This window comes from Notamacropus eugenii, chromosome 5 (assembly GCF_028372415.1).
Source record: "Notamacropus eugenii isolate mMacEug1 chromosome 5, mMacEug1.pri_v2, whole genome shotgun sequence".
NCBI classification, from domain to species: domain Eukaryota; kingdom Metazoa; phylum Chordata; class Mammalia; order Diprotodontia; family Macropodidae; genus Notamacropus; species Notamacropus eugenii.
This window is the reverse complement of record NC_092876.1, coordinates 436,957,507-436,973,066: the sequence shown is the minus strand read 5'-3', so window position 1 is coordinate 436,973,066 and position 15,560 is coordinate 436,957,507. Positions and strand designations below refer to the sequence as shown.

The 15,560-nt window shown below is 39.3% G+C and overlaps 1 protein-coding gene across 1 annotated transcript in view; it reads left to right on the top strand.

The window, feature by feature from the left end:
* Window positions 1-220: 220 nt before the first annotated feature.
* OTC (ornithine transcarbamylase) overlaps window positions 221-15,560 on the top strand; it is a 67,045-nt gene continuing 51,705 nt past the window's right edge. The window contains exon 1 of the mRNA XM_072615172.1: window positions 221-467. Within this exon, the coding sequence (XP_072471273.1) occupies window positions 391-467 (77 nt within the window). The 5' untranslated portion in view covers window positions 221-390. The remainder of the gene's footprint in view (window positions 468-15,560) is intronic.

Sequence of the window (15,560 nt, the reverse complement as noted above, 5' to 3'; positions counted from 1 at the left end):
CTCACTGATCTCATTTCATTCTACCTTGACCGCAGTAGGCAGTCAGTAAATATTGGTTAATGGATGGTAGTTGAACCTACCATTGTGTGACTCAATCAATAGATTTAAGGAAAAACCTCTCCTGGCTTGGCTCTGAAATGGAAACCAAGAGTTAATATCCCTTTAAAAATTACACATTAGTGCAATTTGGATTAAGTACACCTGCCCCGTAGCCCTGAACAGTGTGAATCCTAACCAGGAAGGCTAGATAAGGTCGTTGAAAAGTGACATTACCTTTGCTCCCTCATTCAAACAGAAGGTCCTCTCTTTAACCAAGGTGCTTCTGCTTGCTGACTTTGTGCAGAGGAATTCTTGAGTACCTGCAGCTGTCCTTCCCATTATCAGCCAAAGATGCTGTTTAATTTGAAGACCTTGCTGAGAAGTGCAGCTCTCCGACAAGGAAGCCATCTGGCAGTTCGAAATTTTCAGTAAGTGTTCAATATAGACCTTCTCTTATCTAGGGAATGTGAACAGTTCTGGTGATGATGGAAATGATATTCCGTACTAAGAAAATTGTCTCTTCTGGGAGTTAGGGTTGGGTCCCCTTTCTTGAGAGGGTCATAAGTAATCTGACCAGTATCTGAGTCGTCCTTTCTTTTCTTGTTTCTGCACTGATCACATTTCATTTTGTGCCCACTGTGGCAGGTACGATTGTATGATTTTCATTTTTACCATAGCTTTGGAGCTAGAAGAGACTTTAGACATTATTTGGTCCAGCTCTTTCATTTTACAAACAAGGAAACTGAAGTCCAGAGAAAAAGACTGTGACTTGCCCATTCCGTTCTAGACATCTCCAATCCAATCTATTCCATTTAGAGCCTTTAAATTCTAAACAATCATCTATCTTGAGAAGATTAAAGGAACCAATTATATTGGGCTATCACCTAATATCTGAGAGGTAAGGTGGTACAGTGGATAGAGGGCCAGTTTGAGAGCCAAGGACACTTGAGTTTATGCCCTGCTTCTGACACCTATTTGCTATGAGATCTTAAATAAATCACTTAACCTCTGAATCAATGAATCTACTCATCAATACACATTTATTAAGCACCTGCTATCTGCCAAGGCAATTCTACTCTTCATCTGTGAAGGGAGTTTCCACACTGGGCCAGACACCTACAGGGACGAAATCACTGGTTCAGACCAGGGAGAAAAATCAGTTAATATTGGCTGAATGAAAGGCATAGAAAGAACTTTCCAACAATATACCTTTCTCAACCAACTCTAATGATTTCCTATTGTCCCTAAGGAAAAATATGAAGTTCTCTGTGTAGCTTTTGAAGTCATACACAATCCGGACCCAAGCTACCTTTCCAGCCTCATTAATGTGACTTCCCCTTCCCATTCTCTGTGATCTAGTCAAAATAACTTTCTGTTCCTCATACACATGATACTCTATCTCCCAAATCCATGCTGTTGCTGCCCATCTCTCATGCATAGAATACATTCCTTTCCTACCTTCACCTCCCAGACTTTTTCTCTTCTGTTAAGATACTGTTCAATATTAGTTATAACACCAGCACAATGCATGGTATATTGCCCAGGCATAAGCAGTGACCTAGCATTTTTAATAGAACATAATTATAGCACATGTATATCCTACATTATAAATTATATTTTAAAACATAATATATGTGAATTAAATTTATTTCTATCTCAAAAAAATACTGCATTAAGTACTATGTTTTGTACAAAGCCTTTCCTGATTTCCCAAACTGTTAGTACCCTCCACCTCAAACTTTACTTCCCCAATACCATGCCTTGTATTTAACTACTTTGAGTAGATTTGTATTTATTAATATTATTTTCATTCTGTACATATTTTACATTCACGTCTTGTCTCCTGTCAGAATGGAAAATTCACTGGGAGTAGGGATTTTTTTCTTTTTTTTGTACTCTGTGCTTAGCACATAGTAGGCTTTCAATTGATGCTTGATGATTGATTGATTTCACTGTAGGGATGCCAATGTTCATCCAATCTTTGAATAGACTTAAAATTCAACAGTAAACGATTTAGAGATACATATTTTAAAAGGTCATATAAAAAAAAAAACTTTCTGCCTAAAAGGAATAGCATTTATTTTTCATTTACATTTGAAAATTCAGTCCCTAAGATTCTGGATTGTATGGCTGAAGTGGCTATTTCTTGATTCCAGAAATTGAGCTAGCAACTGGAAGGAAGATGCTTTAAAGCAAGGATAGAAGTCATTTTAAGGAAACAACTATAGTGTTTGCATGTTCTCAGAAAGATATATTTGTTGTAGTCACAATAAACCTCCTACCTTAGTTTCTCTTTCTTTTTTTTTTCATTATAAATATAATTGTTCCAATAGATACTTGATCTCTAACAATGTCGGTAGCAAGCCATGCAAGGCTCACCCTGCTCCTTTGGTTCCAATGTTCCTATAAGATCACAGGTCCACCCCAAATCCTGGAGGCGTTCTTAATAACCATAAACCAATTAAGTAAACAAGCACAATAAGGATTCAAATCATGCACACAAACCATAAACCCCAGACTATTAGAGTATACCTGTTCAGTTCTATTTAACAAGCAGGCATTAAGAACCTATTGTGAATCAGACCCTGGGAGGGAATTGGGGGAAGTTGGGAGGCTGGAAGGGGATGCACAGTCAAAAAGAAAAAAAGAAAAAGAAAAATTCTCTGCCCTCAAGGGGCTTGCATTTTATTGGGGGATGTACACAGATAAAGAAATTAAAAAGTACATACAAATCAAATACAGATTAATTTCTGAATGGTGAGGCACTGGAACAGCATAGGTCTAGGGATCAGAAAAGGTCTCTTCTAGGAAGGAGATGGGGCCTGAGGTGCACTTTGCAGGGAGCCAAGGTTTAAAGAGGGGAGATTAAGAAGGGAGGAATTCTAGGCATAGGGATACAGTCTGTGCAAAGGCAAACAGGCAGGAGACGGAATTTCAGGAAGCACCAATAAGCTGGTTCTGTTGGAACTGAGAGTACATGAGGGTGAGTCATTTGAAATCAGCTGGGAAGAGAGGCAGAAACATTGATCTGGAAACCGCAAGAGGGATAAATTGGAGAGGGGAGACCTTGGAAACAGGTAGGCCAATTAGAGGGTTCTTGTCAGGGTCCAGGAGAGAAATGATGAAAGTCTGAACTCTGCTGGCGGATTATTAGAAAGAAGGGGCAGATGTCAGACATGTGGAAGCGATCACAAAAGGGCTTGGCAACATATAGCGCTGTTATTTTGTTCAAGTTCACGTGCATGAATTGTAATGATAGAAATAACATCTTATTTATTCAACGACACCTTGTGGTCTTCTTTTTGTTGTCTGTGTCCATAGTAGATTTTAAAACAAAATTTCTGTGGTGAATTTAGGGAGGCAGTGTGGTGTCGTTGAAAGAGCACTGGACTGAAAAATCATTAGACCTAGAGTCTAGATGGAGCTCTGTAACTGATGCAGTGTGACACGCACACACACACACACACACACACACACACACACCACGCCCTGCTACTGGATGACATCCAGCTAAATAAACTAAGAACAGTTCTGTTTCAGTGAAATCTCTGACCTTTGACATCCTCCCGTGAGAGGAAAGCTATTTGATTCTTGTTTGTTAAATGTTACATTTTAACTTCATTTATAGTCTTCAGCCAAGTGGATTTGGGCAGGAGGCTGGGAGGCTATGTTAACTTTCAATTTGCTGTGTCCTGTACCTTGAAACAATAGTATTTAAAAAATATTTTTTGATGTAAACTGGACAAACACCAAAAATCTTAATATATGTGTGTGTGTGTGTGTGTGTGTGTGTGTGTAATGTTACAAAGAATGCTTTTTAAAGAGTTATAGGAAAAAACAAATTTAATTATGTACAGCTTTGTTTTTTTACTTATTTACCAAATTCAGCATGTTCGTTCCAAAAGCATCCTGCTTTCCCATTTCTCTCCAAACCGCTTTCTGTTCTCTTCTGTGAATTAAACAACAAAAAATCATTGATGCCATTTTTCTTTCTTTTCTTTCTTCCTCCCTCCCTCTTTCCCTTCCCTTCCCTCCCTCCCTCTATTGGTCATATCTAAAAATATGTCTCCTTCTATACCTCTAACCCATTTTACCAAGAGGTGGAAAACATGCTTCGGTCATTGAATTAACTGGAGTTCTTAAGTCTCGCAAAATAGTTTTTCTTTCCAATGTCGTGATCATTATGTAAACTGTTCTCCTGGTCCTACTCTTTTCACTCCACATCAGTTCATATCCATTCTCCCCACTTTCCTTGAATCTCTCTCTTTCATCACTTCAAACAGATCAGTAAGCACTTCCTGCTTTCATATTCCATATATTCAACCATTCTCCAATTTTTGGACATCCCTTTAGATTTCAGTGCTTTGCTGTAAGAAAAAACATTACTAATACTATTTTGGTGTATATACAGATCTTTTCCTATCATTTGAAGACCAGAAGATTTTTATATTTGATCATAGATGTTCTAGGGAGCCACTGGAGTTTATTGAGTATAGATGTGCCATGGTTGGACCACCTGCTTTAGAGAAATCATTTTGGTGGTTAAATGGAGAATGAACTAAAGTGAGGAAAGATTTGTAACAGGTAGACCAACCAGCAGGTTAGTGCAACAGTACAGACACAAGATGATGAGGGCTTGAACCAGGATGGTAGCAATACCCAAAGAGATAAAGAGCCATATCTGAGAGGTGCTGCAAGGATGAAATGGACAGGCCTTGGCAACAGCTTGGATGTGGGGTGTGAGAGATAGTGAGGAGTCAAGGATGACATCCAGGTTGTTAGCTGGAGGACCTGGAGGATGGTGGTACCCTAGACAGTAAGGGATGTTTGTAAGAAGAGAAGGAATAGATAGAAAGACAGTAAGCTCAGTTTCGGACATGTTGAGTTTAAGTTTCTGTTGTCAGTCAGAGATGCTTGAAAGACAATTAGAGATGTGTCTACTGGTCAACAGAGAGGTAAGGGCTGCATAAATAGATGTGAGAATCCTCAGCATAGATTATAGTCTCCTCAAGAAATCCAGAGGATTGATTGATCCAGCAAAAATACTGCGTTCTGTGAGGACCAAACCCAACTGAGTCATTTGTTTATTAGAAATCCTATCCATTGGGGAACATGTCCTTAATTGATGCCATACTGCTCCAGAGCGACCTTCATGAGGACTCTCCAGGGAAGGAAAGGAAATCAGAGTCTGAGTCCCAACTCCTGTTATTTACTAGCTAAGTGAAATTGTTTTAAGTTCTTAACTTCTTGGGCATTTAATTTCCTCCACTTTAAAAGGGTAATGATAATAATAACTGATTTGGGAGGTTATTCTGAGAACCAAGTGAGATGAAGTCTGTAAACTGCTTTGCAAATAGCAAAGGTCTATAGAAATGTGAGGGATTATTACTGGCACTGGGAAAGAGGTGACTTGGGGAGTCCTGAATGATTTGATCCAGATTGAATCTATCTTAGCCAAAAGGTCTAAAATTGGTGGATCGGACATTATTTTACCTCTTTCTCAGATTAAGTTAGTTTGTGTTTTCTATTCTCTCTCCATGCTCCTCCCCCCACCTTTCACCTAGTGAGCATCCAGAAAAGGGGTGCTTCCTTATGAGAAGCAGACTGCAAGACCATCCCTTTGAGCGCTCCAGCAATACTAGTAATGAATATTTTATTGAGTAAGACAGGCAAAAGTTAGGACCACCAGTCAACAATAATTGAAACTTTCTTGGTGTGGTACTGTCAGAGCTTTTAGGGAAAAATGGAGGAAGCTTTGCTCCATCCAAGACCGCATTATCTAGGGACATTTTCCCCAGGCAATTCCTCTTCTCTTACTTACAGTCTGGGCCATATCCCTCCCCAAACCCCACAAAATAGTGAAACATTTTGAATTTCTTCCTGATTAGCTGTATCAGCCATCACACTCTACACTGTACCACTGCTGCTCCCTCCCCCTATCTGTTTTTGCCTTAAATGAGAATATTCCCAGTTTACACCTCAGGGGGTGCTAAGAACTGTTTGTCCAGAAGTTATGGGGCTTTTTCCTGCATTCCTAGAAACTTCCTCTGCTTTGCTTTTCAGCCTAGTTCCCGTTAGAGTATTGAAGGAAGTGCTGAGTTGTGGAATGTTAATGTGCTATTGTTATGGTCTTGAAAATAGAAGGTTCATTTTACATGACTTCCTATTGCATGGAAATTATCTTTGGAGAAGCAATTATTTTTAAGCTTGTTCTCACAATGAATAGGTACAAACCCCCCCTGCGCGCGCGCTCGCGCGCACACACACACACACACACACACACACACACACACACACACACACCACCACCACCACCACCACCACCACCACCACCACCACCACCACCACCACCACCATGGCTTGACCTAAAGCTAGGTATTGCAAACTTGCATTTCTAAGAATCCTATAACAATACCCATCAACAGTAAACCTATTTGATTCCCCCCAAATAAGAGCTTGTACTGCAGCCAGTTCAAACTGCTCAAGAGAGCTAATTATTAAATTTTCAGCGTGAGCGCTTATACTTTGGAAATTGGCAAACTGCAAATGAGGGTTTGATTTATTGTTTTTTTATTGTCTAGATTTAATAAAATGATAGAGAAAAATCTTAATAAATTCAGATTACAATTAAAAGTGTGTTGTTAGTTAAAAAATTTTTTTAGAGAGTTAGTTGTTAAACACCTACCAACACACTGCTATCTGGATGGTATTTGTCATGGAGAGAGAGAGGAGCTTTGAGCAGAGGTAGGGTTTGTAGTCTGTTTGCCAGAACCATACAGACAATATGAAATTAGCAATGCCAAGGACTGTAAGATCAGATTCTATTAAATAGCACACGCCTGAATTTTGGGCAACTGAGGATACCCTCCAGATTTTTAAATCCACAGGAGAGTGTCCTTGAAGGTACAGGACAGCCTATCTGGGTTCTATTCCCAGAGCTACTGCTTATTAGCTATGTGACTTTGGGTAAATCATTTCATCTCTTTGGGCCTCAGTTTTTTCATCCATAAAGTGGAGGCAATGATATTTGCAGTACCTACTTCACAAGTTTCCAAAGTATCAACGCTCACACTGAAGATTTAACAATCGCTTCTCTTGAGTGGGTTGAGCTAGCTCCAGCACAAACCTATGCAGGGAAAGGAAACTCATGGCAAGGTCTACTTATTGGAACCTTTTGCTCTCATCTCACACTGCACTGTGGCTCTGAGAGTTCTTGGTTCTGGATTCTCCCAAGCCTACTCTCTGTTCTCATCCTGAAACACGTGACAGAAATTCTCAGTCAACACAGCCTTCTCTGTCTCAACTCCTAATCTCACTTTCAGCGATCCAGTTGTCCTGATCTATCTTGCCAGTGGACCCAGATGGCTCCAGAGGAGAAAGTGAGGCTGGTAACTTTGCATAACCCTCCCTCACTTAAATTCAGTTCACTTGTAAGTCATGGCATCACCTTCCTGAGGACATGGTCCTCTTCCAGAATGAAGGACAAACAACAACCCTGATATAAGGAGTGATTCAAAACCCATTTCCAAAAAAAAACTCTTTCAGTTGTTGGAGATGGATTACTCAATGCTCCCTGAATTTGTGAAGAGCAGAGTTGGTGAGAGATTAGGAGAAAAGAGATCCTAGGTTGTTTTTGTCTTTGTTGTTTCCAGCAAAAAGATACAGTTCCAGATTCCCTTTAGGTCCCTAAAAGAAATTGTAAGCACCTCAACCATATCCTTATCCCCAGCCAAGAACACTAGAGATTTTGGGGAATTTCTCCTTGGGTAAGAGATTCTTTGATTTCTCTTTGCTATTGACTTGGATAAATGGATTTATTCACTATTCTCTATATGTACACATTATGAAAGTGACATTTGGTGAGAAGGGAGTTAGGCCTTGGATATATAGCCTGGGGTGCTCTTCAGTGAAGGGATAATGATTAGAAGCACAATTTGAATCTAAGAATTATTTTCTCTAGACTAACAACATTTAAGGGAGCAGATAGATATCATTCTACAGAGCATTCCCTTTCACTGATCGGAGCAGAGTGACCAGTCTCTAGCCCCAATCTCCTGCTTTCCCTGCTGGTATGAATCAAAGTCTTCTTTGGAGAAAGGTTGGGAGATGAAATATCTAGAGAAAATTGTATTCCTCAGAACAATTCTGACTGGCATTGATTTTGTACTCCCTGAAAACTATAAATAGTTCTTTTAAAATAAAGTTCTATTGTATATAAAAACATCTTTAAAAATTCTTAACTTATAGGCTACAGTTTTCCCACCCCTACTCTAGAGGTAGATATTGTTGCCTCTCTGTGAGTCGTGTCTATACAGACCCATCTTTGTGCATATAACCTAGCTACATGAGCAAAAGAACATACAACACACCAGTCAGTCAATAAACTTTTAATGACTACCCGCTATGTGCTAGGCACTCTTCTAAATGCTAGAGAAAAAAAGAAAGGCAAAAGACAGTCCCTGTCCCTGTGAAGAATTCAAAGTCTAATGGGGGAGATGACTTACAAACAAATACTTCCAAATAAGCTATATACAGGATAAATGAGAAATAATAAACAGAAGGAAGGCACCAGAATAATGGGAGATTGGGAAAGGACCTTAGAGAAGGGATTTTAGTTGTGATTTAAAGGAAGCCAGGGAAGCCAGTAGGCAGACATGAGGAAAGAGAGCATCCCAGGCATGGGGGACAACCACTGAAAATGTTTCCTGTTAAGTGTATCTTTTTTGTAGAACAGCAAGGAGACCAGTATCACTGGATCCCACAATATGGGGTGGATTGGGGATAGGTATCCTGGGGAGGTTATGAAGGTCTTTGAAATCCAAAAAGAATTTTTTATTTGATCCTGGAAACAATTAAGGAGTCACTAGTGTTTGATTAGGGGAATGACATGGTCACATCAATACTTTAGGAAAATCACTCTCGTGGCTGAATGGAGGATGAACTGGGATAGGGAAAGATTCATGTCAGGGAGACCAAATAGCATGAAGAAAGGAAAGCTTGCACCAGCATGGTGGCAGAAACAAGAGAGAAGAGGGCACACTGGAGAGATTTTCCAAAGGTGAAATTGACAAGTATTTGGCAACAGGTTGGATATGGGAACTGGGAGTGAGAGAGCCAAGGAAAACTAAGTTCTAAGTCTGGTGGACTGGGAAGATGGCGGTGCCCTCGAGCAGAATAAGGAGGTTTGGAAGCAGGGAGGCTTTGGGGGAAAAAGATAATTTGTTTTGCATATGTTGATAATTTAAGATGTCTATAGAAGGCATCCTATAATTAAATTGATGGAAGGTAATGAGATCAGTAAATAAAGTGGAATAGAGGGAGAAAAACAAGAGGGCCCAAGACAGAGGCCTGGGGACACCTGGGGCTTTACCTAGATTAATATTGTATAAAGAATACTGAGAAAGAATGGTCAGATAGGTAGAAGAACCAGGAGGGACCTTAACATATAGGAGTTAGTCTAGAAAAATATCAATGTATTTCCTGGTCACATATAATCAATTTTTTAACCTAAATTGCCCTAGACTTGTATTCAGTTGTATGAGACACATTATGTTTGTTTATACTTTTGTTAGCCTAGAATGAGTATTGAGGGATTCCTGCCCCCCCCCCCCGCCCTCCCCAAATAGCTTGCAATTTAAGTATGTGTGCTAGCAGTTGGGTTTTTTTTTTAAATAACTTTTCCAGACTTTTTTTTTTTTTTTGATACTGGCGAATCAGGAGTACATCTCTTGCCTCCTTTCCTTATTCAGCCTTTTGTACCTGAATGGGTGTTGCCTCAAGCTAGTAGACTGAGTGGCAGGAAACTCTTTTGACTTCATTTTGATAGCATTTTTTTTGCTGTGGTCATTTTTGTTTCAAAAAGGGACTTTTTCTTCCCATTCTGAAAAACACATTTGGGCTTGTATTTTTTCTTTTATATTCTTTTCATAGGAACCCAAGTCTATTCTTCTTGGTTATAACCCAGAATGGGTTTTTTATGGTTACTTGTATTTTGTTTTATTGTTTTTTAGACATGTAATAAGCTTATCCGAAATGATTTGACTTCATCCTAACCTGATCTTAGCATGAAAATAATGTTATGCAATTGCTGAATTTATTAATATAGTGAATGGTAATTAGTAAAAAATAAATAATAAAAAGTCTGAATGCTACTATCTGCACAATTAATTGCTATCTATCAATTGTTGGGGAATTTCTTAAACCAGAGATTCCATTCCTCCTCTCCCCTTAGACTGGAAATCATTAAATCCTAAGGCCAAGCTAGAAGATAAAAATTATATGTAGTATCAGCTGATGGGTGATTGACAATTGGATTGCCACAGCAATAAACCAAGGGAGATACATATATAAAGGATTTTACATAGACATTAAATGCAGCAGAGCTCCAGAGACTTCCTGGTGAGGCTGCTTAGACACTTTTCTTTTGGGGGAGGTTTAGTAATAGGCATATTACTTCAGGTAATTTGGGGGAGACTGTGTTAACCTTGGGGTCTCAGAAGTTGACAAAGATCAGGTTTTAGTAATTAGTAATTAGTCTCATTAGAATATCCTGCTAAGGCAGGAAATTTCTAGGAGAGTGGAGGTCTCCTTTAAGGTATATATCAGTAAGGTTCATCTTGTCCCTGCTAGCCAGAGAGTCTCTATTTACACAATCTTTTAGCTCTATTTCTTTGATTTCTAAGATTACTTTTTACTGTGGAGAAGATTTTCCCCTAAAATTTGTAGGTTGCCTTCTTCGGAGGACAAGCAAAGTAAGATCTTTTGCTGTTTTTGTTTATTCCAAGAAATTATAATGCCACTGAATAATGTGACTAAGGAGGATCTTTCCCACCAATTATTGGGCCTGGGAAGATTAGTAGGAAGGCCCACATATTTTGTTAATGAGGCACTGGTTCTCAAGGGTTGTGATGCCCTCTGGCTCTAAAAAGTGTATAAAGACTCTGAGGTGTGGTTTTACTTTGGGGCTTAATTTTTGGAAGAAGCTTTGTGTGCCAGATGAGACTCTGGGAAGCCACTAAGCAGCCCCCTGGCTTTGAAAATCCAGATGTTGGTGCTTCCCTCTCTGGTAACTATGTATGTATGGTCAGGCAGTTACATCTATTTTCTGAATTGTGATGCATGTATTACTTGCTGTTAGACAGTTTGGAAGTGCTGTCTGCTGAGATTTCTCTGTATTTTCTCTGAAGTTCGAGTTGCTGACTTTTTCCCCTGAATGAACTGAATGATACATTGTGTTTGATTAAAGTGACTGTTAACCCCTCAAAAATTGCCTTTCCTTTTAGAAAAGCAGATCAAAAAACCCGTGGTAACGGGCCCTCCTTTGTGTCTTGCAGCACTTAGCATTACATTTTTCTAAACTGATACATGAAAAAGTCATTGGTGCTATTTTCATGATTTGAATTCATGTCATTTGCTGTACTATCGGATTGCTTATACACTGATTCCACATCCACTAGGGAAGGGCATAAATGTTTATTTAGCACTTACTATGTGCCTGACATTGTGCTGAGTGCTTTACAAATATTATCTCATTTGATCCTCACAAGCACTAGGAAGTAGGTGCTGGTACTATGCCCATTTTACAGTTGGGAAAACTGAGACAAACAGAAATTAAGTGGCTTGCCCAAGGTCACACAGCTAGTATGTATGTGAGGCTGCATTTGAAGTCAGGTCTTCCTGACTCCAGGCCTAGCATTCCATCCACTGTTCTACCTAGCTGCCTCTAGGTACTAGCCCTCTCTTGACTTCCTGACATCCCTAAACACCCTAAAATCATCAGTTTTCCCCTCTGCAAATGCCTTTGCAATGGAGAGAGCTAGGGAAGCAATTTCCTCATAAAAGGGTCAAAATTTGTCTTTCTTCCCTTTCTCAGACCTTCAGCATCCCTATCTTCTGACACTCAATCCAAGTCTGGCATTTTTTTTCACTTCTTTATAATGATGAAAGAGTCTTTAAATCTTCTGAGCCTCCAGAGATATTTCTGTATTTGTCTATGTGTTTCCTTAGCTTTCTGAAGGGTCCCTCTGGATCAATGATCTCACCAATGTGCGTATTATCTCCCATGTGGCAGATCACAACCCATTGTTATGGGAGTTTCCCAGCCTGAGTTCCATGGGAGCTTAGGGAGAATCTCACTCACTATGAAGTCTGTGTTAATGGAGGTCAAAAGGTGAGTAGCCAAACTGAAAGGAAAATAAATTTATGAGGATATTATGGGAGATGCTTGGACTAGGAATAACATTAGCTTCTTAGGATGGCTTTTGAAGTATACATCCAATCAGCAGCATTCGATCAATCAATAAACATTTATTAAGTATCTACCATGTACGCAGTACTGTGCGAACACCTAGAATACTAAAAGAGGTAAAAGATGGTCCCTGTCCTCAAGAAGCTTATTTTCGAATAGAGGAAGCCAGCATGCAAACAAATACGTGCAAAGCAAGCTACATGCAGGATACAGAGGAAACGCTCCACAGCAGAATGGAAATGAGGAAAATATGCTAACCTTAGCATCATCGGAATTGTGAAAGGTCAGGCTTGTTCCTGCGGGAAATGCATTTCTCTGAGGTTGATCTTATCAAAATTCCCTGCATTGGCAGAAAATCTCCAAGACGTTTGAGGTCCTTTTAAAATAGAATAATTCTTGCTCATCCTGTTGTTGTCAATAGGGAGGGAAGTAAAGGGCAAACTCTAGAGTTCTGTTTCCTTGGTCTCAGAAGTTACAGTATGTGGGGAAGAGATATTTCCCCTAAATTTCCTTACTTACCCTAAATTCACTAAGAGGGAGCTATTCTGGTCTATATTATACACCATCCATACCTTGCCATCCTCTAAAACTCTTGTTCCTGTCCTCTCATAAACCTTTTACCCAGAGGATCCACTCAATATAATGGCGGTCTACCTTTTGTACTTATGTGGGTACCAGTGGAGTTCACAAGCTCTCCATCCCATCTGTTACCTCTCACTTTTTTGCTACATGACCAATCCACTTCCACATTGTCTTATATCTTTGATGGTATCTTTTATGCCACTTCTGACATAATTGCATCATTATATACAATGCTTCATTGATAATATGTTGAAGTCTATTTTAGCCATCATGCATTTTTTAATGCTTTTATAGTGATCCACAATGTGAATTCTTCCAAGACTGTGATATTCCATGTTTCATAACATCACTGGAAGTATATTGTATTAAAACAGGGCCACTTTATTTTAGGGAGAATTTAGGAGCATTAAAAGAACTATCCAATTCCCCAAATGCAAGCAAACCTCTAATTCAAATCTGGGTCTAGTTCATGATCAATCTTCTGTGTATTTCCAATATAAATGTACTTATAGGTCAGCTTTATGGGTTGCCCATCTAACTAAATATCATGGAAACCTTTTTATTAACTTGGTTTGTCCTATGTGTATAAGTGAAGTCAAATGTTTAAATGAGTCAGAATCTCATTTAAGAGTCTCTGTAACTCTCAAGGTTTGATAAAATTCATCATGTCATTCGTAAACAAGACTCTCTGGGTTCCCACTTCTATCTGGGGTTTTCACTGAGAATGTGTCCCATGTTAGTAATGTTATGGAATTCCCCAATTTAGAAGTCCTTAAGATCCACCTTGTTACTCCTACCTTGGTTCATTTGACTGGAGCTCAATAAATCAGGAATTAAGGCTAGAAGATAAAAAACAATTAATTAGCACCAGCTGATAAGCAGTTGAAAGGTGGACAATAAGGCACTGAACCAAGGGAGATGAACATATGTAGGATTTTATACAGCCTTAGGGATGACCTTAAATGCAGCAGAATTCCAGAGACTATCAGGTGAGCCTGCGCATCTTTTTCCTTATTTGAGAGGTTGAGTACTAGAAACAGGATGTCAAGTGATTTGGGGGAGAATGTGTAAACCTTGGGGTCTCAGGACTTGCCAAAGATCAAATCTGTTAGAATGGGTGTGTTTTCTGTGTAATTAATCTCATTGGAATCTACTGGTAGGACTGGAGAGTGGAGATCTCCTTCAAGATGGAAATCAGTAAGACGTCTTGTCCTTACTGGCTTGAGGGTCTCTGTTTACATAATCCTCTAACTTTCTTGGATTTCTAAAATTACTTTTTCTGGGGAGAAGATGCTTCCCTAAAACTGATGGGATCTATAAGTTCTAGAGACATAGTTTCTGGGTAATTAAACATTTTGTTAATCACGCTGGAATATAATTAATAAAAAGGGTCAGTGATCATCTTGAATGCCAAAGACCCTTCACGGAACTTGGCACTTATATGCCCTTGGAAGGGTGGGTAATGAGAAAAATGAATATTATAATGAAAGTAGACTTATTCTAAGGAGGGGCTGTGACTTTGATTATGTAATTTGCTTCCCAAATGATGTAATTTGCCCAGCTTTTGGCAATCCATTCAAAGAATTTATCCCCACTCAAAGAGAGTATAATACAAAGAAACAAGACTGAAGAGAAAGCTAATCCAATTTCATTATCAGCAATGTTCTTTTAATGCTGGCTTGGTCTAGCAGAGAACAAGGTTTCAGAAAGGGGTAAGTCCTGTGTCTCCTCAATATTAACAATTAGCTATTTAATAGTCATTTTTTCACTCACAGTGGTAAGCAATTGTGAATGACGTATGTCTGCTGCATGCCTTGCTCGACATTAATAATGCAAGTAGTAATAATAAAAATAATAATAATATATAATAAGTTGCCTCTGTGGTTATATCATATAAGTAATCTTAGATGATTTTAATATACGCACTTTTTGGAACAGGGTACACACACACACACACACGGCCTTTTAAGGAAACATTTTTCTCTTTGGAATCACAATTTTTTTTAACACCAGGAATAGGCATATATAATATATTGTATGCCAGGAAATCTTGCTTTTTCAGACTTTGTGGTTGCTTTTTGTCCTTTATCCTCAAAAAAGACCATGATGTCAGAAAAGTGATGCTTGACTTACATGAATTGGATTTGAGTGAGGGAGGACTGTACAGAGTAACCAGCCTCACTTTCTCCTCCAGAGCCATCTGGATCCGGTGGTGAAATATAGAACAGAATAACTGGAGATGGTCCCTTTTTTCAGACCTAGTCTTTGTCTGACAGACTATATATACTTTAGACCTGCCTTTACCATTCTCTCAACCTTACTTCTCCTTCCTATTGCCCCTCCATTCTGCCTTGTACCATTCAGAACTCACGACATCTAAGATATTTTATGTCTGAAATCTTCTAAACTACAAAATTCTAAATTTCTAGATGAATGCCCCCACTTTTTCCTCACCCCAGTGGATCGAGCACCAGTGCAGGAGTCAGGAGGACCTGAGTTCAAATCTCACCTCAGACACTTGACGCTCATTAGCTGTGTGACCTTGGGCAAGTCACTTAACCCCAGTTACCTCATCCTGGGTCATCTCCAGTCATCCTGATGAACATCTGGTGACTGGATTCAGATGGCTCTGGAGAAGAAGTGAGGTTGGTGACCTGCACAGCCCTCACTCACTCAAAACAAAGTCAAGTGC